The sequence below is a fragment of the Sander vitreus genome, chromosome 1 (genome assembly GCF_031162955.1).
Source record: "Sander vitreus isolate 19-12246 chromosome 1, sanVit1, whole genome shotgun sequence".
Lineage (NCBI taxonomy): Eukaryota > Metazoa > Chordata > Actinopteri > Perciformes > Percidae > Sander > Sander vitreus.
The window spans coordinates 36585719-36613623 of record NC_135855.1 but is presented as its reverse complement, the minus strand read 5'-3'; the positions used below and the strand labels follow the sequence as shown (position 1 = coordinate 36613623).

At 39.0% G+C, this 27905-nt stretch overlaps 2 protein-coding genes across 4 annotated transcripts; one reads left to right on the top strand and one right to left on the bottom strand.

Moving 5' to 3' along the window:
* Positions 1-1941: 1941 nt before the first annotated feature.
* LOC144520248 (very-long-chain (3R)-3-hydroxyacyl-CoA dehydratase-like) lies at positions 1942-16325 on the bottom strand. Of its 3 annotated transcripts, none has more exons than XM_078253923.1 (12): positions 16228-16325; positions 14081-14184; positions 12384-12429; positions 12089-12162; positions 11438-11602; positions 9729-9780; positions 9464-9574; positions 7436-7563; positions 5368-5480; positions 5164-5270; positions 4919-5050; positions 1942-3421 (listed from the first exon to the last, which is right to left on the bottom strand). In XM_078253923.1, the coding sequence occupies exons 2-12, from the start codon at positions 14159-14161 to the stop codon at positions 3345-3347; spliced, it is 1086 nt and encodes a 361-aa protein (XP_078110049.1). In that variant the 5' UTR covers positions 14162-14184; positions 16228-16325; the 3' UTR covers positions 1942-3344. The 3 variants fall into 3 exon arrangements, with proteins under 3 accessions (XP_078110049.1, XP_078110054.1, XP_078110041.1); XM_078253928.1 differs by lacking the exon at positions 16228-16325 and adding an exon at positions 14988-15098; XM_078253915.1 differs by lacking the exon at positions 16228-16325 and having other exon boundaries at positions 14081-14313.
* Positions 14585-27287, top strand: slc67a1 (solute carrier family 67 member 1). The gene is made up of 11 exons (XM_078253904.1): positions 14585-14787; positions 16116-16281; positions 17905-18002; positions 18124-18269; positions 19464-19596; positions 20664-20776; positions 23374-23484; positions 23860-23960; positions 24085-24186; positions 25972-26092; positions 26628-27287. The coding sequence occupies exons 2-11, from the start codon at positions 16120-16122 to the stop codon at positions 26813-26815; spliced, it is 1275 nt and encodes a 424-aa protein (XP_078110030.1). The 5' UTR covers positions 14585-14787; positions 16116-16119; the 3' UTR covers positions 26816-27287.
* Positions 27288-27905: the final 618 nt, after the last annotated feature.

Genomic DNA, 27905 nt, shown 5'->3' with positions numbered 1-27905 from the left:
CCAATCAAGATACACTGGTAAGAATTGCGTTCCATTGTTAATATGTACTTAAACAGTTCTGAAATGCAAAATAATAGAATTTTAATCATGTGATAAAACATGTGATTAATCGCGATTAACTATTGACATTCAGCGATTAATCGCGATTAAGAAAAAATTAATCGTTTGACAGCCCTAAAAAAAACTCTTTACAACATCTTTGACATTTCACAACAGAAACTTAGATCTTAAAAAAAAACAGCCCACCTCCAAAATAGGAACTATGATGTTTATTTTAATCAGAGCACCATTAATTGTGACTTACAATCAACTCTGAATTTGCCTGCATAAGGACTTTTGAAATGCAATAAAATGTCTTAATCAAGCTGTATGTCCACTACACATCCTTACCAAAAGACACCTTTAAAAATCTAAATATATATAGACAAACAAATTAAAATCAACAAAAAAAGAAATATAAAACCAAACAAAGAAAAGGCTCAAAGCTGAACAGATTGGAAAGGACAAAAGACAGCAAAGAACTCATGTACAGTCAGTGGGAAAAAAAATAATGAGAACAGGAAGTGGATGGCTCATCAGGACAGTTACCAAGAACTGAAATATTTCTTTCATTAATAAAACACGGATGAATATTTGATCTTTCAGAGTACAAGTTTACAGTAATGACTTCCTGGACGCTGAGTTTACGTTTTTCATATGTCGGACGGTTCAGTAGGGACATGTGGGCTCCAAATGGAACAAACCATCAAAACAAAGACTAGTAATAAAACTAAACAAAAGATCAGAAAAGTTGCACAATATTTGTTAGGACATACTGCTAAAATGTTCAAGTCAAATCTGCCTGTTCAGCCACAAGATTTTCTCAAGATAATGTTAAGAGTTAGTGTGTTCATCGTCAGGAGTACAGCTCGAATCTACTCATGAAATCCACAAGATTTTCGAGAAGCTGCTGCTCGATAAAGACATGAATTGTCCGAGAAAATATGAGCACGCACATTCCTGTTTAAAGCTGCAGTAGGGACGATATATATATATATTTTTTTTTTAATTACGGGATTCCTGATGCTGATACAAATAATATTAGAGTAAAACAAATATGCAGGATGTTTTAACATTAACCACACATTTTTAATAAGTATCCCTTAAAGCTATAGTGTGTAGTTTCTGTCTCTCCCATGAGGAATTCTGAGTAATGACAATTCTGTTGGTGCGTCCACCTGATACAAGCCTTCTGTGATCGCGTTTCACCCCAACCCCTTCCTCCACGCAGTTGCTAGTAGTCAAGGAGGACACGGATGATTAAAAAAACATGATGGACTCTTCAGAAGAGGTCATTATCTTCACTCGAGTGAAGATAATCTTCTGAACATAGTCATACTGAGAAATACAGAGAGAGTTGTGTGGAGCTGATAGTCTTAATTAGCTTTGTAGCAACTCATTTGGCAACGGCTTGAATGTAACGGACGTTCATTAATATCAAAAAGTTACGCACTAAATCTTTAAAGTTGGTTTGTTAAAAAGAATTGTGTCCAAGATATGTACTGAATAGGATGTTTTAAAATTTAAAAAATGTATAATTGTCAGTTCTCACCCTATGAACTGGTTCAAACAACGTGTAGAACTTTTATTGTGTTGTAGGTTTTTGTTTGTAGAAAAATGAGACAATATCTGGAGAACTTTGACACGGATCAACTGTGTGGGCTTCAGAGTTATTGTAGTTTTGTATTTTCATAGGTTTTTATTTTAATTTCATCGTTTTCAATTCAGTTAGTTTTCCAGAGTGGGTCTGCACGTTTTAATTTAGTTTGTCTTATTTAAAAAATATTAGTTTTAGTTAAGATTTTATTAGTTTCAGTATTATTATTTTTTTTATTATAATATGGGGGGGGGTATTTGCCAGGGGCAAGATTTAAGAAGTTCAGAATAAGTATTACAATAAAATAAAGCATCACATAATAGTTTTATGCGTTTTAAACAATCACATTACATGATTCATTATGTATCATTCACAGTTAACAACTCTAAAATCCTGATTTTGAGCCATGTCCCTCTTGCATCTTTCAACAAAAACAGTTACACTTTCGCAGGACAAAAACATTTGTAGGTCATAAATGTGTGTTGTTACCAATCAAATTTAAGTAAAGCAAGGATAGTGTAAGCAGATATAAATATTCCTTTCTACAGTCATTTGCATGCTTTGTTATTATTCAAAGCAGTGAATGGAAAGGCTCAGTTTTCGTAATTCACCTCTGACAACAACAAGCATCTAAATTTGATTCATAGTTAAGAGCCAAAGTCTTTTCATGCAAAGGCATCTGAAATAATCTCTATTTTTAAAGAATCTACAAGTTCACATTCAACTTGCAGAGCCGTGAAACTTGAGATTGTTGCCTCTTCATGCAGTCGCAAGCAGGAACAATTTTCAAACTCTCTCTAAAATACATTCTGACATTTGAGAAACAAAACAAGCATTTTGTTTACAGGCTTTTCAGATAATAACACCTAGACGAAAACAAGCAAACGTGGACATCAGGGAGATGAACATATTCATTTGCAGACTCTTGTATTTAAAATAATGCAGAAAATTCTACATTCCCCAGAGACCGAAGCGTCCTTAAACACACCAACAGAGAGAGTATCAAAACCGTATTGGCTTTCAATTGCATTAAGACACAACAACAATACAACAAAATATAAAGGTTAATCAATATTGACTGTGAAGGATCTGATTTGTAATTACTGGGTTAAAAGACTATTAAAACATGTTTTGAAAAGCAGTTTTGAGGGTAATAATATTTTTGAACCAACAAGGTATAAATAAAGCAAAAATGGCTGATCTGTTGCAGTGTGTTTGTACAAGGAAATTGTTTTCCTAAACCGCATTATTTTCAACTCTAAAACAAATTACTCCTACATGTTTATAAAGTAAACACTTCTCTCGTTACCCTAACAAGGAAATCAACAGAAAAATCCATAAAATATTTCTGTCATAACAAAACCTTAGACAGTGACTGCAGACACAGAGATACAGTAAATCTTCATTAATTATGGACATTATTAAGAGAATAAACATGGTAGTAGTGAAGCACTGGATCAACCTGTACAGTGTTCTAAAGTGAGTCGTTGAGATGTTAGTTTTTTTACAAGATTTACAGGATTTGGTCTGGAGAAGTTTAACAGTTCACGCGGTGGAATAAGGTAACCAGTACTCCATTATCAGGTCAAGGTGTGTGTGTGTGTGTATAGGAAGATGATAAAAAGGCAATAAGAGGAAAAGAAAACAGCTGCTTTATCTTTATGTGGACGGCAGTTCAGGGTGTGTGGAAAATAAAAGTGCTGGTGAGTTAGTGGACTTTCCTTTTCCTCGAGCGGTATCGTCTCCTCCGCTGCTTGTACAGGTGGCGGAAATTGAAGAAGAGTCCTGGGGAGGAGAAGAAACCTCTGTCAGCATTACGTTGATACACTAGTTTATGTTTGTCTCATCGGATGGCTACACAAACCTTTTTTTTTTTTTTTGTCAGAGCAGACAAACACAAAAAAAGCCCTGTTTGCACAGCACTACACAATTAATTCATTAATTCATCCACACCATTTCCAGAGACATGTTTACACAGGACTACTGAAAGTCCCTGTCTGAAAATACAGTCAGATTTTACGATCTGCTTCCCTATGATTTGACAAAGTAAAACCTAAGAAGCATACCCTTGGTAGCGTGCGATTGCTAAAAAAAAAACACATACTTTAGATTTTCCAACGCGGGCCAGTGTTTAAGTTAAGTTGTTTGTTTTTTTACATTTCAGGCAGGCACTACCTTCTATTCAATTCATTACACTATGAAAATCAAAGTGCAAAGAATCTGAGCATGCTTGGTTTAGTAAAGTAATCCATCACAGTGAACATCATGGGCCCTATCTTGCACAAAGCCAGACGCAAGTGTCTTTGCTATTTAAAGACCGTCTAGCGCCCACGTTGTTTAAATAGCAAATGCACCTGCGCCCATCTTTTGGCCCATGGGCGTGCTGGTCTTACAGGGAGGTGTGTTCAGGTGAATTCTTGGCCTATTGCATTTGGACACGCCCTAAACGCACCTGTGCCATGCGCTTAGATTGTTAAAATAGGGCCCCATGTCTCCTTTAGTTTTTTTAATCAGTGTGCACTTAAAAGAGATACCAATGGCAGTAACTACAAAAACAAAAGCAGATTTGACTTTTAGACTCTGATGAACAAGTTTGTAGCTTGAGCAAGTTGATTTTTATGGTGTAATGAAATGAAGGCAATTGAAAGGAATTTGTCATAAATACGGTAAAACACGTGGAACACTTTAATGGTCTTTAAATGTTTACATTAAATAAACTAACTACAACACAACAGGCATGGCAGATTCCAATGGGCATGAAGTCCCAGTTTGCCTTTTACAATTATAACAAATCAACGGACATCCTGAATTTCCTCAATGGAAGAAAAAATTTAGGTTGTTATTCAGACAACCTAACAAACAACCTGAAATAATTAATAACCGTTGGAAACTATGATGTTTTCATTTTTATTTCATATTTTCATCAACGACATGAACCAAATGATTCTGATTACGAACTATTACCTTTTTGATTTTATCGTACAGAACACACTTTAAATGTAAGACATTTCCTCTTCAAAAGTTGATTTTGTAAGCAACCTTTTTGACCTGACTAATTAGCAGCCTCTTTCGTTACTTTTATGCAGTAACGCGTCTTGTGTTTCTGCCGGTAATGTTAACTAACGTTAAAAAAAACCCTGATAGCAGGCGTGCCAGCAGCGTGAGCGTACCAAAAAGGTATTATCAAGGCCTGTGGGTGTAATGTTAGGGTTTAGTTGGCTGTTTTGGTCAGATGTAGAAGGTGAGTCAGAGAGGATGGCAGTGTGTTAGTGGATGTCTCACCCAGGAACATGAGGACCAGGTAGAGCTGCAGAGTGTAGGAGAAGCTTATAGAGTGTCCCAGCAGAGCAGGGAGGCGGAGGCTGAACAGATGCGTCTCATCAAAGATGGGCAGGGACTGGATCACAGCCACCGCTGGAAACATGCACAGAACGACAAACTGTCAGCAACGACTAACATGTGTACCCCTTATACTTTCCCCCGACTTTTGTTTATGCCACAATTTTCTCAGTAAACTAGTCACTAACCTTCAGCCACAGTCCCCAGTGGGTACAGAGGGATCCAGAGGCTGTATCTCAGCCACGTTAACAGCTTCCACTCTGTGCTGATGCAGGCCAGCATGTAGAATGGGTACCTGATGTGGAGAAGGAAGAGCTGATGTTACAGAAGGCAACAACACATGTTCACCAGAGATGGGGGGGGGGGGGGGGTGGAAGGTGATCTGAGTGGACCTGAAGATCTCGATGGTGCTCCACAGGTAGAAGACGAAGAAGACAACAGGTTTGTTCTGCATCTCTTCCAAACTGCCGAAGATAACAAAGAGAATGACGTTTCTCCCTGTCACCTGCGACATCACAGAGCACAATAAAGACAGATCTCAGATTAACCACACTAGAGTTTAGATGAACTCAAATCTTAATGCTACAGCATACGGTGTAGACAATGGTGATCTGCCAACTTTTCCAACAGTTTGAGGAAAACCCTTTCCTGTTTCAACAAGAGAATAAACGTGTGCACAAAGCTACATCTATAAAGAAATCGGAGGTCGTCGGTTCAATCCCCAGACCAACAGGATACAATATGGGTGGGGAAAGTGAAAGAGCAGCACTTGTCCCTCCCTCATTCCCACCACTGAGGTGCCCTTGAGCAAGGCCCTTAACCTCCAACCGCTCCAGTGGAGCTGCTCAGTGGCCAGCAGATCAGACTGTGGTTGTACTGGGCAGCTTCCAGGTATGAATGTGTGCAAGTGTGTGAATGTGATCAGGGTGTTCCTGCAAAAGAGAGGCTGCCTCTCAGTGAACCTTCCCTGAATAAATAAAGGTTAAATAAAAAAAATGGTTTTCAGACTTTGTGGAAGAACATGACTGGAGCCCTGACCTCAACCCCATCCAACACCTTTAAGGGGCCAGTAACCTCCATTGGAACTGTTGGTTGCGCAGGCAAAGCAACGTTTGAACAATCTCAAAGTCGCTTTTAAAATTTGTTGGATAACAATTTCTGTCACTTATCATGTTTATAACTGAGTGCAACACTATGAATGCCTTCCAGGTCTGAAAGTAGGGCTGCATAATTAATCACAATTTTATCGCAATCGCAATATGGACTAGTGCAATATCCAAATCGCTGGGGGGCACGCTATTTATTAAAGGCAAAATATGTGTCAAACCATTCTGAATTAAGTATTGTGGTGTTGCAGAGACGTCGCAGCCTACAAATCCTATCCTACAGTTTGGTGCAGATCCTTGCAAAAATCACACTTTGATCATTTTAATATCTTTTAATTTTCAATGAAAATGAGAATAATGATGCAAAAATGATCATTCCCTCCAATATTGTGAATCATATCGCAATCGCAATATCAGTCAAAATAATGGCATTTGGATATTTTCTTCATAACGTGCAGCCCTACCTGAAAGCAGATATTTGACTTGAAGCGTAAATAAACACATTTATGCCTGTGAGACGTGAGGTTGCATGGATTGGCTGGAGTCTGAATGGGATCAAATCCCTGCAGCCAGGTTCCAACATCTGATGGAAAGCCTGAAACCTGAAGAGTGGAGGCTGCTTTATCAGCAGATTAGTCTATATCCACAACGTTCCACTTCCGGGATTGCTGTTTATCGGTGTTTTAAGGCCCCAAAGTCTCACTAGGATTAGGCAATGGTTATGGGTAGGGTTAAGTGCCTTGAAGTCAACGGTCGCAGCGCTGCCTTGAAGTCGATTAGGCAATGGTTATGGTTATGGTTAGGGTTAGGTGCCTTGAAGTCATCGGTCGCAGCGCTGCCTGGAAGGAGACGTTGGGGGCTTAAAACACCATCGAGCGGGATTGCTCCGGTGCTGCCAGAAATTCCCCCGGATGCACCTCTTTTCAGCCAGATGTCCGTTTCCTTCCGCTTCCTTTGTGTTGGCATTTTAAACTCCGGTGGGTTTATGAGGACTATGGTTAACTGCTCCTCAGATCTCTGCAGGGTAAATCCAGAGTTTTCTCTCGCATGACTAAAACAATTTTTAAACGTTCACATGTTCCACCAAAACAAGTTCCTTCCTGAGGCAATTTTGCAGCGGCACTGTGGCTCCGTGCGGCGCTTAGCAATGTGAGACTATCAGCAGATTGATGCCTATGGTTTTGCAGTGAGATGTTTAACTATCCCATATGGGTGTAATGTCTGAGTGTCCACATACTTTCGGCAACAGCGCATATGTGAATACTCCTTTTACGATTTACAGTAAATATTTTTTGTTTTTGTCATCAGGCTTGAAATCACAGTACAATGAGAAGTGACTGTCTCCCTGTATTACCTGTAGCATGGCAGGGAGAAATCCAGTCTTAACCAGACCCAACAAGGGATTAATGACCTCGAGCACGGCCATCATCTGACAGAAATACATCATATCAGCCGTGGTGTGGAAGGTATCATAGAACGAATCTGTGGCAAACAAAAACAAGACATAATTAAACAGCACATTGCATGAGCCACTATCCATAATCCTCATCATTTGCAAAACAAATCCCTGCTGGGTCGTGTTCCTGTTTCAATTCAAATGAGCTCATCTGTGAATAGCTGTTCACAAACAAAAACACAGACCTCTCTCTCTCTCTCTCTCTCTCTGTGTTTTATTGGACCTGCTGCTTGTTTTATTTTACTGCACGGTTGTGCTAATTATGTTTATATGTTTTTGTGTTCCATTAACACTCACCCAGAAATTGCTAATTACAGTATTTTATTTATTCATTATTTAGTCTATACAATTCAAAAGCTATTAAGCAGTACAATTGTTTGTTTTGTTCCCATTTTTTTTTTTTTAATTATCTTTATTTACTCCCTGTACAGTCTGCCAATTCTGCTTGTACTTAACTGGTTCACGAGTGTCTTTGTTCTCACTTTTACAGAGATTCGTGTGATGTACTGAATAAAGCCCAAGAACAATACAAGTGACATTAAGGAGACTAAAAATAAAATGTGATGTGCAGGTTTCAGGTCTCTGCAAGCAGCCGTTTATGGCATACTGAATTGAACTGAAAATAGCAGCTGCCTGGAAAGTGCAAAATCAGTCATTAAACGTTCAGTATGTCTGTGAAAATGGTTGGCAGTAACGTACACAAAAGTAGGTAAGACTGAAACACAAAAATACACAACTTAGGTCCTTTAAATAAATTGTTCAAAGTGAGATTTAAAAGGTGAACTCAGTCATTATTGTGGTTCTTATCTTCATAGTTTTGGCCATCTCAGTTATGATAACTGTTAGAGCTGCATCGATTAATCGATCAGTTGTCAACTTTTAAATGAATCGCCAACTATTTTGATAATCGATTAGTCGGTTTGAGTAATTTTTTAAGACAAAAGTAAAAATTCTTTGATTCCAGCTTGTTAAATGTGAATATGTTCTAGTTTCTTCTCTCCTCTGTGACAGTAAACTGAATATCTGTGAGTTGTAGACAAAACAAGACATTTGAGGACGTCATCCTGGGAGTTTGGGAAACACTGATCCACATTTTTCACCATTTTCTAAAATTTTATAGAGCAAACAACTAATCGAGAAAATATTCAACAGATTTATCGACTATGAAAATAATCGTTAGTTGCAGCCCTAAACTCTGTACTCACCAAGCTAATAGCTGAGCTCTAGAAACATGGACACATCAATAAAAAATGTCAGACATGACACAAAACACGAGCAGCCAGATGACTAGATAAGATAAAATAAGAAAAACTGTATTGTTTGTCTCGAGTGACAGAAATTTGTCTTGCCAGGGCAGGCTCAAATGACATAAAATACATATAAGAACATAAGGACAACAGACAGGTTGTAAACAAACCTGCAGTTTAGACAACTTATTTGGAAGAGCAAACAAATGCGAACAGTAACATTATTACTCAAACTGTCCGTTGTAAATATCACAGTTTACAGACGGACTTCCTACGTTAACTTTGACCTACCATACATACCGTAGTTGTGAGCACACCGGTTTCCTGTGCAATGAAGGATTACTACTGACACTGGCTAAACTGTTGGCTTGTTTACAACCTGTCTGATTGTCTGACTGTTTCTCGCCCCTTTGGACTTGGTTGTGGCGATGATGATGTGCTCCCAGACCTCAACAGTTAACTTGGTGAGAACAAAATGATGGCCGATAGGAATTACGGCCCAAACTACGAAAATAAGACTGAAGCTTGCTGTGGTCGCACAACCTTTAATTAACATGACACGTATAATTTACTTTGGCCAGTCAGAATTATTCTCTGCAAGTAACTTTGCCTTTCTGTGGCAGATTACCTGGATATAAACATCACTTCATTGACTCACAAGTGTTGGTTTTTTACAAACCTTGACCAAGAATGAAGAGTCGAACCGTCATGTTGACAAAGATCCAGGAGAATCCCAAGAACTGCACCAGGTTGTACATAAACAAGTAGCCTTTCTTCAGCCCGAGGTATGCTGAGGGACAGAAGAAAATAACTCAAATGAACTGATGCTAACGTCGCTAAAACTCCTCCTACAGGACAGTACATGTTGAATCAATGACAGCTCATATCAGAAACATTTCTGAGAGCTTTTGATATTTGCAGGTGAAGAGCTCAGCGTGACTCACGGTCTTTACGAACTCTTGACTCCACACTTATCTTGTTAATCTTCTCCTCCTCCTGAAAGACATCACATCATCAGAATCTCACTCTGCAATGACCAAACATGTTCTTCATTGTGTTTTTTATTTACAGTATGGCAATCTTCACTTGTTTTAATATAGTGAATGTAAATGATGAACTCTCAAAACATTACAGGAATACATTTACACAGAAGTGTGCATTAACAAACTAGTGCAGTTTGTAGAGCAATTAGTGATATTCACACAGTGTAACATTATAAAGTGTTGTTTTTTTATTTAACTGCTAATTTGAAATAAGAAAGGCCCCATAAGAAACGTTATTGATCCCATGGGAAATTAAAGAAAATTAAAGCGTCTACAAAATAACCAAAAGAATAACTTTTGAGGATTTCCATCAACAAAATATGAATGCTCTGTCTGAACTCCTTGAACATGTCTTAACATAATTAAAACATGTCAATGTCAAATGCTTTCAATAAATTAATTGGAGAAAAAAAATAAATCCAAAAAAAAATAAATAAATAAATAAATCGAAGTCATTTCAAAATTAAATTGGGAACAGGGGTGAATCGAAATCGCAATTTTATAACGATTTATCGTGCAGGCCTAAATGCTAGACCAGAATGAGAAATGCTAATTTTTGTGGGCAAGAGGAGAAAAAACAGGCTGAAATGTAGCTTCACCCAGACCTCTTTTTTTCTTGGCTGCACCAACTGTCCTAACTGAGACTATAATAATCCCATAAAACCTGTTTGAGGTTTGAGATTACCCACACATACCTCATTTGGTCCGGACTTTCAGACTTTTCAGTTTGATCCGAACCAAAATTACAGGTGTGAAACCTCCCCCGGGCCACGGTCCGGATCAAAAGACCTAAATTGTGGTCCGATAAAAAGAGGTGGTCTTGGTCCGGACCAAACTGAACCATGGTCCGGTTCGTTTATAGTGTGAAAGCATTTTTTGGATGGCTCGGACTTTCGGACCAAATACAAGAAGTCTGGCAGGCTCTCCTTGTGTTACAAGACCGGGGAAGCTCCTATAAGGAATAGCTCAGTGCTTATGTGTACGTGAGAGACAGTAACGGTGTCAGTGCTCAGAGCAGACAGCTGTCGGCTATCAGAGCAGAGAATACATCAGCAGTTTATTTGTTAAGTGGTAGTAAATGTACAGTGTAGGATTCCGTTTGTCTCTGAATAAATGCTCCAGGAAGAAAGTTCCCGTGTCTTTGCTTCTCAACATCACAACAAAACCAAAAGAGCCGCAGCAGTAGGCTAGGGGAGAGCAGCAGTCAGTGGGGGAGAGCAACAGTCAGTTGAAAAAACTCAGACACAGAGAGAGGATACGAGAGGACGGGGAAGCCCGTCTAAAAACCAATCGGTTATAAGTATCTGGAGACGCAGCTCACGTATGTGATGACGGCAGGATGTAGTTTTGTCACGTATAGATCTTTAGTGCGCTTGCATAACTGCAGTGTGAAACCAAAACTTACCGGATCAAATGTATACAATGTAACAAAAACATGAACCTTGGTCCGGACCTTAGTTCGGACTTTCAGGTGTGAAAACGCCCAAAGACTACATTTGGTTGCGTTCACAACCGACTCATGCCAGCTTTGCATTAGCAGTCAAAACCCTTTTCCATGGTAGACAAAATGTTAGTCTCATCAGAGTGGTCTTTTATTTGTTATTTCCTACCTTAGCCTGAAGCTCCATCTCTGCGTCGGACTCGTCCAGCCAGCGATCGAAGTCCGGAGCCAAAAACAGAGGCTTCTTTTCCTGCAGTGTCAGCCGGTCCCACCAGCGCTCCTCCTGCTTCTTGATCTTGATGTCCACCTGACGCTGGGTGGACTTATGGTTGATCTGAAAACAAAGTATTAGAAAATGTATATGAGGTTGTTTTTTTTACTTTGACACAAAAGGAAATGACATAATGTGAGTAGCTGTTGTGTGAACAGTTCGTTCTTTTGTACCCGAGAAGAAAACAAGAAGAAACTGTGCTACAGTTATGATAAAACTGTGGATTTTTCATCTGAATAGCAAAAGGAAAATTAGATGAAATGTGCTATTGTGCAGAAGTTTTGTATTGGCAGAATATGTTAAAAACTAGACAAATAAAATGGTTGGTCTTTATTGCGTTTTAAGTTAAATGCCATTATTTTGTTAAAAATATTTATTTCCAGTTATCTGTAAGTTAATACCAGACACTGTGGGAAATCAAATCAATAGCTGACCTTGTGCACTCTGGCATTTCATTTAAATCGTATTACAATGATGCAAAAACAACTAATTTCGATATAACAATGGATTTCACCACTTATTAGTCACAGATGAATAAAAGATGAATACCTCAGGACTAACAGGTTCCAGGAACTCCAAACTGAACTTGTATTCATTATCTCCCTTAGCTCCATGGCCCTGTGCTGTGGAACAATAAGATTATATTTTTAATAGTATAACAGTATTAGGCTTTACAATGTGTTTCATACAGAAATTGCTGTCATGACAGATGTCATAAATAATGTGAAGGTATTTGGAATATTTTAGAATGTTTCACTTCAAAATTGTCATTGTGCAACTGTCTTGAATGGTTCTTATTAACATATTTTCCCTCTTTACATGCAGCAATGAAGATAATACTAACCTCTGAACTGAAGTGTGTTGTTTTCTTGCAGGCTGATGTCAAGATTCTAAAAAACACAAAAGGCAGCCATCACAACCAATCAAAAATTAAAGGATAAGTCAGGTAATATTCGATAATGTCTTGCTGTCAATAAATCCCATGAAAAGATCAAAACAAATGTTATGCGCTAGTCTCTCAATACTTAGAGACTTCCCTACCCTTTATGCTGCACTAAAGCCGAAGCCCATTGGTTCCTGCTGAAGACGTAAATCTAAGAGACTGTGCTCATTTGTGTGCACGGTTCAAAGTTAACTTTTTCTTCCACCAGCCAAATGCCTAGTGAATGTTCAAATTTTACAAGCCACTCAATAGATTACCATTGTTTTTCTGGCTGGTGAGTGAAGCAAATCTACCAGCCACTTACATATTTTACCAGCTAGTAGATGGTGCTAATTTTGAACCATGTTTGTGTGTGTTGTATGTTGAAAGGATCAACTACAGTTAGTGTCACATTGGTGTAAAGGAGCTGAGAAAAAAGGATTTGTACCGTAATGTTTAATGTTATTTTTTGTTAAAATGGATTAGTAAAAAAATTGGTATTGAAAAAAGGATCGTTCAGGAACCAGTGTCAAAATTCCGGTAACGGTATTGGCATCACAAATCCCCAAAAAAAATTCTAAGATATCCAGCCCTCAACATGACAGGTGTTCTTCTATCAGCCTGTTTCAGTTCTCCTAAGAGGCTTAAATAAGATCCATAACAACAATGAAAGGCCATGCATCTTTTATAAGACATTTGTCTAACAGATGCAGGACGAGGATGGAGAGGAGGGGAACCTGCATTTCATGTTACTAATGCAAACACACGGTCAGCAGAATGAAATTATAGTAGTCGGTTAGATACTCAGTGATGAGGTGAAGACATAACCCACCCAAACTGACTAAATATAGATAATTCTGACTACAGGGTTTGACTGGCTCAAAAAAAATCATTAAACATCTTAGTGCATTTTGAAATTGAGCTGGGCTTAGCTAGTATCTTGGATTGCTCAACATTTAACTGGAATATTATGGTATATGATTTGACATTTCAAATACATTGACATTGTTAAATTGAAATTGATTGACTGATCTGATAATATCAGAAGTATTGTCGTAGTTGAACTATGGAGTGTACCTACAAAATAAGGAAGTCATTTTCAACTGTTATTCTCCATTAATTCATTTATGTTTTATAGTGTTAGTTTGGACAACAACTTTTTTTACGACATTACAGTGACGTTAAACAGACATGCACGTAGATATACTATGGACATAGCATTTAACGTTAGCGTTTTATGACTACGAAGACAGAAATTAAACGTATAACGTTACCCGTTTGAATGTTATTTAGGCGGCAAAAAACATAAATACATTTTCTGAACACAGAACAAATGTGTATTATTAGTTTTCTTCTGGCCATCACAAATAAACGTCAGAGGTCAAGTTAGCCATATTATTAACGTTACTGAACAGCATCACTTAAGATAGCTATCTAACGTTAACGGTTATGCTAACCGTATCGCTACAGGAGTAACGTTACGTAATACCCAACACAGCATTAACATCATAATGTTTAAAGACATTTAAACACATTCGCACTTGAGCAGTAAACGACAGGTTTTTGTGAGTTAGCTAAAGCTGAAAGCAGCCAGTTGGATGTTGTGGTCCTAACGTTACCTTTGTGTCGCTCAGTTCCACCCGGAGGAAAATCTCTCCATGCCGCTGAGCCCAGTAAACGTGAGGAGTGAGAATCTGCATTGTCGCTCTGTGGTATCGGCTATCTACATGCCATAAAAATGAGAAAAATGTAACTTAAAAGGATGAATCGAGATCCTCATCTGACAGTCAGTTGAGTTCCGACAACCCCCACACACACAACAGAGGGGACAGGATATCACATCGGAGCATACTTCCGGGATGCAAGTATCCCCCCCCCCCCAAAAAAAAGCAAAACGTTTTTTTTTTCCAGGATGGCGAAGGCATGTCCCGCCCTATTCTGACTGACTCTGTCTTTAATTGGTTTACCATTCTAACTTCAACCAATCCCACTCCTTTTAGCTAAACCTAACCAACCCCACCAACGAAGGCACCATGTACTAGCCAATCAGAGGGGGCGGGTCATGCCTTCCTTATGGTAGATCGCAGGCGCTAGATCACACCCATACGTCTCGCACCACCGGGATGTATTAAGAGAACATACACGGATCATCACTTGAGCTTTGCGTCAGTCATTATTTATTTATGACAGCCGAAGACTGACTGTAACGGAACTTTCTAACGCATATAGTTCCCCATGCCTTCGCCATCCTAGTAAAATAAATTGGCTTCCGAGAGGAGGTCGCTCACGGACTTCAAAATAAGAATGATTTTCCCTGCCCAAAAAGGTTACATTAACGTTTTCTAATTAATTACATATTTAGCATTTCATAACACACTGCTCATACTGTAGCGTGTAGGCCTATTTACCCCTTAGCTGTTTATTCTGTATATTACCACTGTATGACTGTACACTTGTGGTTAGATGCTTCTGCGTTTTCTTGTTTAGCAAAAATATGTACTGGTATTACTATTCATATCCCATTACCGTTGGGGATCCTGTCCCTGTCCCCCAGGTTGGGAACCACTGTTCAAAAGCAGTCATATTTGTGGGTCATTGTGGGTTTCGGTTATGTCAGCTGTGTTCATCAGCAGTGGGTTGTCTCCAATTTCACCTCGCTCCTCCTCCCACTCATGCTGAGCAAGAACATGCATTTAGTATCCATAAGACATTTAAGGACAATATAGATCATTATTTATGTTTGTAGATTTGCTTGATGACTTTATTGTAGCTAAGGGTGTGAATCACATATACTTCATAACATTATAAAATTACTGGCCAAAAAAGAATGCAATTGCAAGTATTTGGGTCCAGATGTTATCCATGAATATTGGAACTGTTTTGTCATCTGTAGTATCAGCGCATTCTACCACAAGAGGGGGTAAGAGACTGCCTTTCGTTAAGCAGATCTACACTGTGATGATTCCCACTTCAATCATCCATTAACTCGAAATAACATCCAGGTTAAGGCATGACATTACACTGCTCAAATGCCCTTGCAACTGGGCTATATGTTGGCAAACATATAGTTTACATGCATCAATATTCCAGAAGTAGGATATATCACTGGCAGTGGCCATTCAGCTGCATATAAGTACTTTTACTTTTGATACGTTGAGCACATTTTTAATTTAGGGTACGTTTTGTCAACTATTATTTTGTTTTCTTAAATTGTGGTATTGCTACTTTCACCATGTAAAATATGTGAATACTTGGAGGATACTTACTTTGGAGTTGTAGTATTGCAACTTTTACTTAAGTAAGGTACAAAAACCATGTGCTTTGAGCGAGAAAACCGAAAAGTACAATCAAAGTAGGATATATTGAATGCATCACTGTAGAAAACGTCCCAATTTCCGGGCCACGGAACTTTATTTAAAGACGTTTATGTACGTTAACATAAACAAACATATGGAATTACACTTTTTAGTGCTAACGTGTACTCTAACGCCTTCCGGTCGTCTCTTTGTTCAGTTCCAATGTACAACTAACAGGTTAGCTAGATTATGTGAGAGTTCACCGAGTCAAAGGGTACTGTGTTTCGCAGGTTGATGCCCACCGACTGTGTTAGCTGAACTCTATGCGGTAACATTAACGTGTGTTTTCTACATGAAGCAAAATGAGTCGAAGAGGAGAAACAACCGATGAAACCTCCAGAGCTTCAGCTCCCACCCAGGCTAACGTTACAGACCAACCGAAGAGGATGAAAATTATTCACGTCGTTTACCTCATCGCTGCTTTGGATATCACATGGATGTTTTTACAGTTTTCTGTCACCCCTGTAAGTATTTCTATTATGGCAAGAGCAGGAAGCTAAGATTTCCGTGCCTGTCATGAACGCAAGGACGCGTCACTGATGTTGTTATTGACAAATGGCCATGCTTATGAGAAGTGTGAAAGTGATTATGTGTATTATATGACACGTTAACAGTAGTTGTCTTTGTTGCAATTTCACTAATTTACAGCAGCACCCTCACATCCTCAGTTGGGGGTAGTTCCTTCAATACCACATTTAAAAAATACTTAATTACAAGTAAAAGTCCTGCATTCACAAATGCACTTAAATAAATGTACATAGGCGTACGTATTATCAGCAACATATACTTACATTGACTTAATCAAAAGTTCTCATTATTGCAGTTAGATTGGCTTATGTCATAGTTATATAACGTTAATTATATTCAGTGCTGGAGGAAGTAGCCATACTGTATTTAAATCCTATACAAAATAAAAGTCCTAACACCTAGCGTGCTTTGGAGGAGGTTCTGGCAAAGCGAGACTACCTAATAGGCCTACCAAACACGTTTTAAGACAAGTACAAATATTTGGCTTTGAATAATAATTTTAGCAAATTTATAACACACTGTTCATACTGTAGTGTGTATCTACCCCTTAGCTGTTTATTCTGTATTTTGCCAATGTACATATTTACATAACTCTGCTTTTTGCACTCCTGGTTAGATGCTTAACTGCATTTATCTGTTTAGCAAAAAATATTTCCTATACTGGTATTCATCTCACAGATGTTGGGGGTCCTGTCCCTGTTCCCCAGGTTGGGAACCACTGTGCAAAAGCATTCATATTGTGGGTTTGGGTTATGTCAGCTGTGTTCATCAGCAGCTGCCTATTGTTTAGCAAAGTCATTATTTCAAGTAGCTCAAGTAAGGTACAGTTACCTATAAGTGGTACTAAAGTTTAGTATTCAATTAAATATATTTAGTTACTTTCCAGTTTCCACCTTTGTTTTTAAGCAATAGGCTACACTCAGAATGCAGACTATGTCAGAACTGTCTGCTCGGCTACATTGGTCAATGATCGATATGTAATAAGGTATTTTAAAAGGGGCTTGGATAAACTGGACAAATCCAGGTGGTTTATTGTTTTGGGTAGACTGTTGTAAAGTCTTGTGACCACTATTACCTTTGGACTAGAGGCTGCAAGGAACTATGGCAGAAATGGAAATCATATGACACAATTTAATGATGTAACCAGAGAAACAAAAGCAGAATCCCAGTACAGTAAACATAGACCAATCATATATAGGTTATAAGGTTTCTCTTTCTATTCTCTAAAATAAAATGCTTGAACAGCTTTTTCCAACTGTGACCGTGTAGTTGACTGCAGAGGGTGTGGGAGAAAATTGATTTCCACCCAAGAATCTTTTTCATCGCTATCTTCCATCGCATGACATGACATGAATGTTGCCATAATATACATGATATCCAGAAAAAAACGATGGTCACCCAAATAAAGTCACAGTTTGGATGTGTTGACTGGTAGAGGTGGTTTTCTTACCTGGCAAGAAATTCATCTGGTTTCTAGATAATACCTGCTCTAAGCATGTTAACATGCTACACATGATTGTGTGAATTTAAATATGTGTTTTAATTATGTGTCTGTCTAGTATTTGGCGAAGAAACTTGGCTTCGACACCTTGTGGTTGGGTTATTTACAAACCATGGTCGGTGTAATCCAGTTGATTGGGGGTCCTATGTTTGGAAGGTAAGAACAACATATAAAAGTGTCTGTTATAGCTACTTTTACAGACGCACATGGAGGTACCTACACTGTTTTTTTGTGGCAGAAAACAAACTTGGTTTCTGGGTTTTGTTGTTGTCTGCAGGTTTGCAGATATCTTCGGAGCACGAGCAGCTCTGTCTCTGGCGTGTTCTGCAACAGTCGTTTTCTTTCTGCTGCTGGCCATAGCAGAGAGTCCTGCCATGCTGTTCATCCACAAACTCCCCACAGTCTTCATGCACGTTCTACCTGGTAATCACCACTCATCTACAATTCTGCTGCTCACTCAGTTCAACATTTTAAAGGTCCAATGTGTAGGAATTTCTCCCATCTAGCGTTGAGATCATGTATCGCAATCAACTCTCTCGCACCACGCAGTTCAAAGTACGTATTACAGCTACGGTAGCCTTCACGCTTCAAAAAGCCAGTCTCTTGCTCTTTTCAATATCCTTTTTCTTTTTCTGGTCGAAGAAGAAGAAGACTCCTGTTCCTGAAATTTTCGATTTTGAATACTTGTGTTCCTCCATGTTTCCTTCTTCAAACTTGCCGGGTCCGGGAAGCTACGATACCCATTAGCAGCATTAGCAGCATCTGTGAGTTTATCGTGTGACAGCGAAAACGCGAAAGGCAGAGCAGTATGTCCTGTATGTCCCTTACCGGCTAACGTATCTCAAGATGGAGCATGAATATGGAGCGTCTACCCCAGTTCATGCAAATGTAAAATGTCAAGTCAATAGGAATACTTGGAATTGATGGTGGTGGTAAATATTCATGAATAAAGGACAAGTTTGTGAACGGGCAACACAGATTTTGATAATGAACAACTTAACACGTTACACACTGGGCCTTTAAACTTCAAACCTAGATTATAATTTAGTCTAGATTAATCACTCGTTGTTATTTATTTATTACTCCTTCCGCATTTCTTGCTTTGCTGACTTTATGTTTTAACTAAGTCTGTAATCATGACAGAGAGGATTAGGGCCAGTGTTAAGAACAGAACCCCCCCCTTCATACCAAATTTCATATTGCCATCATATCCATATTCTGAGCATAAGTATGGTGAAACATTAACAACTGGGCGTTTAAGACACTCCCTTCTGCTACTGAGCAATGTTCAAGCTTTTACTTTAGAAAATTCGATATTCACATTTACGTTACTTGCTCAGTCAATGGTTTCTAACAATCTAACTGCATACTATTACATCTACTACTAATACATAAGAAGTATTTGCCTGGATTATGACTGTGAGCTAAATATAGGTGATTTCAAGTGTTAATGCATATTACAAGCAGCATGCAGAAACCATGAAATATTTAGTATAGTTCAAAGTTACTCTACTTTTTACAAATACCATTTTATCCTAATTCTATTTTTTATTCATAATCCTAAAAATGGATGCAGTTTCACTTGCTTTTATTTCTTCCCCCTTCTCCTGTCTGCAGCATCTCAGATGGTCGTTGCAGACCTTTCAGAACCTGAAAAACGGGCTGACGCTTTATCCAAACTAGGTCTGTGTTTTGGCGTCGGTATGATAGCTGGCTCCACGTTGGGCGGCCATCTTAACACACGCTATGGGTGAGTGTCACTGTATGTGTGTACGATGACTTTACATCGTGTGATGTGCTGAAGGATGGGGAGGTGGATGGGGGTTTTATCAGGCGGCCAGGGTTTAAAAAGTCCCATAGATAATGACAGGTGGCTGGTTTTTTGAGCACTTGGATACACTGCACTAGTTCCAGTTATTTCTGATTACACACTGGAAGCTCTTTGCTCCACTCTCTTTGCCAATGTCTCTCTCTAAAGTAAGACACCAATTCTTAGACACCTTGTTACATGCTGCTGCCCCTGTATGGGGCCATTATTGTAGCAGCTATTTGCCATGTGTGTGGAGAGGTGTGCAACTGTATTTCTATTCATGTGTGTAATCAGATCTGTTAATGTGTGAAATAATCTCTGTATATGTACTGACATTTGTGAATGTGTAAAAGAATCCGTGTGTGCCTTATTACATTTGTAAATGTGTAGTAAAAAAAATAATCTCCAAATCGGTATTCAGATTTGTAAATGTGTAGCCAAATCTGTAAATGCATACATATTATTGGTTAAAAAGAGTATTTTGCTCAAACAGCAATTTAAAGAGTAAATGTATACACTAGCCTGGTTGACACCAGACCCTTCTCAGTTGCAACTGAGAGTGGGCCTGGGCAAGGTTCATTCACAGCCCATTTCCAAAGGGGCTTCACCAACGGACGCCGCTCAAATGCCTCTGGGCGCAATTGGATAGTCCTTCAACCAATCAGACCAACGATCCGGGTGACGTAGCAGTGACAGCGGCATCAACGGGTTACTGCGCTTCGTTGGCCGTTATGTTGAATGTAAACAAAAAGCTGCTTTCTGTCGCTGCGCTATCGTCATCGTGTAAAGCCCGCGTCAACGGTTGTGATTGGTGCCTCGATTTGGAAAAATTGAAAATGGCCTTGAATGGGCTCTTGGCCAGACTGACTTGCAGAGCAAATCTCAAATTTACCAGAAGTTCGTCAGGGTTTTCCCAGGCTATGTACAGTGTATACTATATCTATAGTACACCTAAAATGTCCAAAATATTTGTCCACCTAACTCTGCTTTTACTTTGTCTTTCTCAGGGAGACATTTACTGCAAGTGTTGGTGCTGTGGGGAGTGCCTTCAGTTTACTATTGGTTTTAAAGTTCATCCCCAAAACTACCAAAGCTCAAGGTCCAACAACCAACACAGAGAGTAAGACACACTTCCGTCTCTACACTATTTTAAGGCTTATAGCACACAGGCATTAGGAAGTAGGAGTTAAAGTCCTACCAAAATCACATTCCTCATACCTTTTTGCAGTAAAAAATAATGTCCGATGTTTTTTAAGATTTATTTACAATATTTTTATATTGTTAAAATGAAGAAAAAATTGTATTTTGGGTAAATACCAGGAATACTCTGTCTCTGTTACAGTAAAAACAGAAAGGTTTATGTTATGACTACCAATTTTCATTATTTTTATAATTTCTTTTGTCCATTATTTTGGCATGGAAGGTGTTCTATAATATCCATGAGCCTCAGCCACTGTTACAATGGAGAATACCACAATCAGAGGTTTGATCATTGGATATGTGGACAAAATGTGGCGCCATAGTTACTGAATACATCCAAAAATTGACCCAGAATCCAAAAGTAAACTATAGTGGAGCACATTACAGAATTGTAAGCTTTGTGATTGGATGTTCCTTGCTGTAATGCACCTTGGGACTTGGAGTTAACTACTTCCCTCAATGTTTTTGGTACACAGATTTCAAATTTTATTTTATGTGTGTGTGTGTGTGTGTGTGCGTGTGTGTGCCCAAGAATAGAATGCCCCACTCAACTATAGAATGTGTGTTCTTTATCACATCACATTCTGTTGGAATGTCATGTCATAATATGGGTCTTTTACCAATGCAGAGGTGACAAGAGACTAAACCTTTACATTTCAAATCTCATTGAGACCCAGTGTGACTCTGTAGAAAATCAACAGGAAAGATGGAGGGCTTTCAGAAAGGCGACACCGATGACAAACATTCGCATAAGACCGCCCCCATGTCAGCTTATCACCATTATGTACTGTCATCAATCCTTCCCGATGCTGAGCGGGAATATCTCTGCACGAAGAAGAAAAACAAGGTCCTCGAGACGGAAAACGAGGTCCTCAGGAAGAAAGTAGACTTTTTGATGACTGACGCTGAGCAGTTCAAGGCAGAGCGGCAAAAAATCCAAAAGGTGATCAAGAACAGAGACCACCAGCGGACCCAACTGTTGCACTGCAAGAATGAATTGTCGGTGTTGGGTAAGAAGATGGCGATCAAGGAAACAGACCTGAGGCGGCTACACAAGCAGACTGAGGCCCAAAAGGAGGAGCTGGAGTCCACGAAGACAGAGCTGCAGTCGGTGAAGCAGGGTGCTGTCGCCCAGAGGGCCGAGCAGCTACACCTGAAGGAACGACGGGACCAGGTGATCAAAGAGCGAGACGGCCTGAATGACATGCTGCAGCGCTGCAAAAATGAATCCTCCGAGTTGCGTGACAAGATCAGCAACCAGCAATCGACCATGAACAAGAGGGTCAGTCAGTGCAAAGAGCATATGAAGCAAATCCATCTCCTCAAGCTGGAGAACCAGACACTTCAGAAGGAGAGGGGCATCATAGACGGCGATGCAGAAGTCCAGAGGCATGAGCTCCGAAAGTGTGTGGAAGAGCTCCACACACAGAAGGAGAAGCTCAAAGAGACCAAAAGGTTACGTGCTCTTGAGGATCAAATAGGGAAAAAAATACTAATAATCCAACAAAAACCATACACGCTCAAAAAACCCAGCCCAGAGGTGCCTCTCCAGAAGGTTGAGTCCTTACAGAAAGAGCTCCTCGCCCAGACTGAAGAGCTGAGGAAAACCCAGAAGCGGTGTGAGGAGCTGCTGGAAAAACTGACAAAGGTAGCGGCGCAGTTCCTACAGTGCCAGGTGACGGTCAGAGACCAGAAAGAAAAGCTGAAGGCAGTAACAGCAGAGAGGGACATGTACAAAAGTCAGACTGAAAAAGTGAGGATTGAATTGGCTGACATAAAAAAGGGGCACCGCTGTGAAAAACAGCGCAACAGAGTGGCCAAGAGGATAAAGAAAGTCAAGCTGTCAACTGGAGACAGATTAAAGGTGTCCCATCCCCCACCAATCACCAGTAAAGTCCAGATGCTGTCCGAATTAAGCATTGTAGGGACAAAACTTTAAATGTGCTCTTGGATCTTTACCAGCTGTCCGAGGGAGACTTTGCCTCTTCCAGGGGTTTTTTCTCGTCTTCTCAGGAAGCTCGGGCTGGGTCTTTGTCTATCAAGAAATTTCTATATACAGTAAAAAAATAAACTTAACTTGATACTGATCTAGTTCTTTGTTGTTCTTGTTAGTGTAACTGTGTAAATGTGACATGCACGGTTTGAATTTAATACAAATGTAATGTAAATGTAATATTTGTAAGATAATAAGAGTTAGACACAGCAGTACATCTACATTATGTGTTTATTAAAACTAGTGTATTGTTTGCAGGGATAGACAACTATACATTGTGTGTTTAAAATTGTTGTTTTAAAATTGTGCTACAAAAAAATCAAGCTTGCTGGTTGGAGAAGAGAAGATTTTTCAGTTCATTTAGTTTTGGTAGGAAAAGTTGTTATTTTATATGAAAGAAAGCCTGTGTGCTTCTTAAATCCTACTGTAGGGTTTGAAAATTTGAGTTAGAGATTATGTAATCTGGCAGGTATCAGGCTGTTTGTACATCAGTTTTTGGTCTTTTATTCTTGAATTTACTACAGGTGAAAACAAAAGCAAGTCAATATTCAACCTGGGAGAGATCACAAGACTGATGAAGTTTCCAGGTGTGAAGCGGACTTTTCTTGTGAAGATAGTTGCAGGTTTGCCATCAGGTAAGAGTTCATCTGAGAAAAGGTTTGATCAAAGATACAGGAATGTATTTACTTCAATATATTTATCACTTTCCATTCCAACTCTTTCATACATAAATCAACAAATCGTGACAGCCTGATGTGTGGCCTCCCACTTCAATTTCATGATGATCTATTAGACTGAATATATTGTTATGTCTGAATAACTGTTTATTTAAGACTATGTGTTTAGAGGCCACTTTCATAAATCTGACTGGAACATGTAAGAAAAATAACATAAGTAATAACGGTCTGTTCAGTGTGGGTTCACAGGAGTTACATTTAAACAACTTTGGACATTTTATTGAAGTACTGAAACTCAAATCAAATGAAAGAATTGCTCTTCTCTTCCCTCAGGCATATTTCAAGTGATGTTCTCCATCATTGCAATGGACTTCTTTAAGCTGCAACCTGAGCAGAATGGCTATCTGATGGCTTATTTTGGCATAGCCTCAATGGTAAGAGTCACACAGACTGAAAGACAAGAGAGGTTGATTGTGATTTCAGTGACTTACGTATGTTTTAAAGGCTGCAGCTCATGATGATATCAGACTGTAAGATAAAACCTGGATGTGTGTTCAGGTTGTTCAGGGAGGAGTGATCGGTCGGCTGACAGCGAGATACTCTGAGAACTCGCTGCTGCTTCTGTCCATCGGAGTTTCTTCTTTGGTGGGACTGGCTCAGGTACACACAAAAAAACACACATACACACGCACCAGAGCTGGGGAGTATTTAAAGTACATTATGTGTTTATTAAAACAAGTGTATTGTTTGCAGGGATAGACAACAATACATTGGGTGTTTAAAATTGTTGTTTTAAAGTGCTCATATTATGCTTTTTGGCTTTTTCCCCTTTCCTTTATTGTGTTATACATCTTTTTGTACACGTTATAGGTTTACAAAGTCAAAAGGCCCAAAGTCCACCCCAAAGGGACTCACCATCTCCAACAAAAAACACTGTTCACAAACTGCTCCAAACAGCTCTATTGTAGTCCAGCCTTTACTTCGGAGACGAACGGGCGTCATTTTGTAACACACGTTATAATGCTCGCCTAGCTGCTAGCGTGGCACGCCCTCATACTCTGGTATAAATAGCGATTTGTTTTTACTTTCCCTGTGCCCCGAATACTAGCGTTGTAAGCTAATCAGCGGTCCGCGCTAGCTTCTTTCAAGCTACAAACACATTCGATTAGCATGAAAACATGTCCCAGAGAGAGACAGAGTGGGTACACTTCTGTTATTAACCCCTAGGTTCGTTTTGCGCCGGAATTGTCCTTTAACCTATTCTGGTACAACCTGTAAATACAATTATGAACCTGAAAATGAGCATAATATGAGCACTTTAAAACAAAAAAAAATTGAGCATGCTGGTTGGATAAGAGATGCTTTTCCAGTTCATTTATTTTTAGAGTTGGTCTTTTAAAGGGAAAAGTTGTTATTTTACTGGACCATCTTTCAGGATCTTTGAAAAACAGCGTTTGTTTTTCAGCTCAATGAAACAATTTAGTTTTTTCTTGTTTTTCAGTCCTATTTTTTTTAATTCATTTATTTCCTAACTTCCTTCATTTTGTATTTCTTCCCCAACCATCCAATAGTTGTTTAAACATTTCCCTTTAAAGGGGAACTATTGCTATTTTTTTTAGCTTAATTTACCTTAACTGAACAGCTTCGGAGTCATTGGAATGGTTATGTGACTTTTTTCGAATTGAATGGTGGTCGTCTCGCTCCCCCCCTGGCGCCTCTGAGCGGAAAAACCCTTGCAACGTTCAGCTGGAGGATCCAAGAAGTATCCTGTAATATCAGATCTCGCGATGTAACAAATTGCTTCACGGCACTGCACACATACGCCCATCCGGCTAACAAGGTAGTGATGGAGTTTTTCACACTATCGTCATGGCTGAGCCGGAAAAAAAGAAACAGAAAGCTAGGAAAGCATTGTCGGAAAGAACAAAGAAAGAGGAAACGGTAGACTGACCGAGCGAGGAGTCAGACACAAGTAAACATAGGAGCTGCCAAATATCTATTCTGAAGCTGTAGGGGGAGCTCTATAGAGAAACCTGTGAGCAAAAGCTTGACAACAGCGAATAAATGGCCAAAACTGCATAGCGCCTCTTTAAGCCACAAGTGTGAACCTGCTGGTGGCGCTAGAGTCAAAGTCAGTAGATCACCATAGTCGTTAGGCTTCATCCTCTGTGTGTAAAAATGTTCACGGCAATCAAACCAATAGTCGAAGATATTTAAGTCTGGACAAAAGTGGTGAACCGACCGACATTGACATATGACGATTGATTATAGTGCCATGCTGCTAATATAAATATGTGTTGGTTACAGCTTATCAAATTTGAGGAATTTCTAATGTGTTCATATCTACAAGAATTCTTTCTTTAGGCTCAAGTGATTGGCATTTGTTTATAATGAAAATACTCCTCAGTTGAATACTTTTATTTAGATATTTCTTTCTTTCTGCAGGCTTACATGCAGAATGTGTTCCAGTTCTGCCTCATCGTCATCCCGATGGTGTTTTCTCTCAGTGTGTTTAATGTCATCACAGACAGCATGCTCACCAAGAGCGTACCGTCCTCCGACACAGGTGAAGTCATCCTGCTTTTCTGCTTAAACGACATTCACAGCAACCACACAACGTACGCCTGGCAATGCGAGACTACTCAATGCGTGACTGCATCTGATTATAGCTATTTAAAACAAAAGGAGGGAAAGAAGTGCAACCTTACAAAATATCTGATGTTTTAGTGTGAGGTGTAAAATTACCCAAACCTACGGTGGCCGCCAGAAACTGTAAACTGGACGCAGCGTTTTTCTGTTGCATTTGTTTTCGGGGTTTGCGTGCTTTTCATTTAGCATCGTTTCTGTATTTGCAGCGCGTCTATGTATTTGGTTTTGTTGTGTGTATTTGCAGCACGTTTGCTAAATGCTGCGCATGTGTTGTCAAATTAATGAAGATGTTTTCTTGATTTGCTTCTGTTTTGTCCATTTGCATGTACAAACCGAAACAGAAAAGAATCTGAAAACTACAGGCTCACCTCATATCAGAAACTGACGATTAACTGACTTGAAAATGCAGATCACTAAATTGTTTATTGAACCCACTTTGCTCTTGTACTCAGGCACGATGATGGGACTGTGTGCATCCGTCCAAGCTCTGCTTCGCACAGTCGGGCCGACTGCTGGCGGCTTCCTGTATGTGAACTACGGCATTTCATCTATAGGCTTAATGCAGTTTGTTGTGAATATCGCTGTGTTTGTGCACCTGCTGCAGCGTCGCCTCAAGAAGACAGACGTGCAAAAGGAATAAAAAAAAACAACTCAGTTTCTGAAAAGCTTTTTTTCATATTCAATTCGTACAAAACCTAATAGAGGAAGTGGAAATTCAATGTTTGATTTTTGGGATCAATCAATGTTCTACAGGTGCATATATAAAGCACTCTGCCACAGTTTACATGATGACATAAACTCAAGTCTTTCTACTTCTTCATTATTCGGATTTTGTATGATTTGTTTATTCTGTGATGGAGATTCAGGACTGAACCACTAGATGACAGCAAACCCTCCATTTTACATGATGATGCTTTTATTTTCCAGGGTTAATCATTTACATTCACATTAGTTACACTTTTGGCAGACATTGAGATTTTATTAAACATCATCAGGAATTAAATAAAATATAAGTGCAATCCTAATTGAACATTGTAGTATCAGAACCATTTTTAATGAAAGTTTATTTTCCTATTTGTCCTATTGTTTTTCATTAAACCTTTAAAAATACATATGTATATTTATTTTTGTACATTTATTCATTTAAAGGCAGTGGTGTATTCCAGACTTCCCTTTGCATTGAGTCACTTTATCTTAAACTAAACATTAATCTGACAACTAAAGTTAGCTACTAGTCCCTTTTCAGATTCAAGTTTAACATTAAAAACATGTCATAAGCTTTTAAAATACAACACATTGTTAAAGAATAAACTAGTGGTTCCCAACATTTTTTGGCTCGCGACAAAAAAACATCAGTGTCTAGTTGTGTCTCGTTCAGATGTTTCTGAGTTGTTGTACAGTTACACCGAAGAGAAATTTCCCCTCTAAAGTTCTCAGATGGTTTCATTTAAATAATAAAGAGATAAAATCACCCAGTATATCACAAATAATCCAAAAGATAGTAGACATTTTTTCTTCTCCCATTAATCATCTCATGCCCGTTCAGATTGGTCTTGTGACTCTTTTAAGGGTCCAGACCCCTAGATTGGGAACCACTGGACTAAACTACCCCTATGTTTTTATTTCATTTTCATGTATTTATTTCTAAGGAAAACATATTAATGGGAAGATTACCCAAACATTTGCTGGGAAAATTCATTCTCCACAGAGGATGACCCTGCTACATTTTC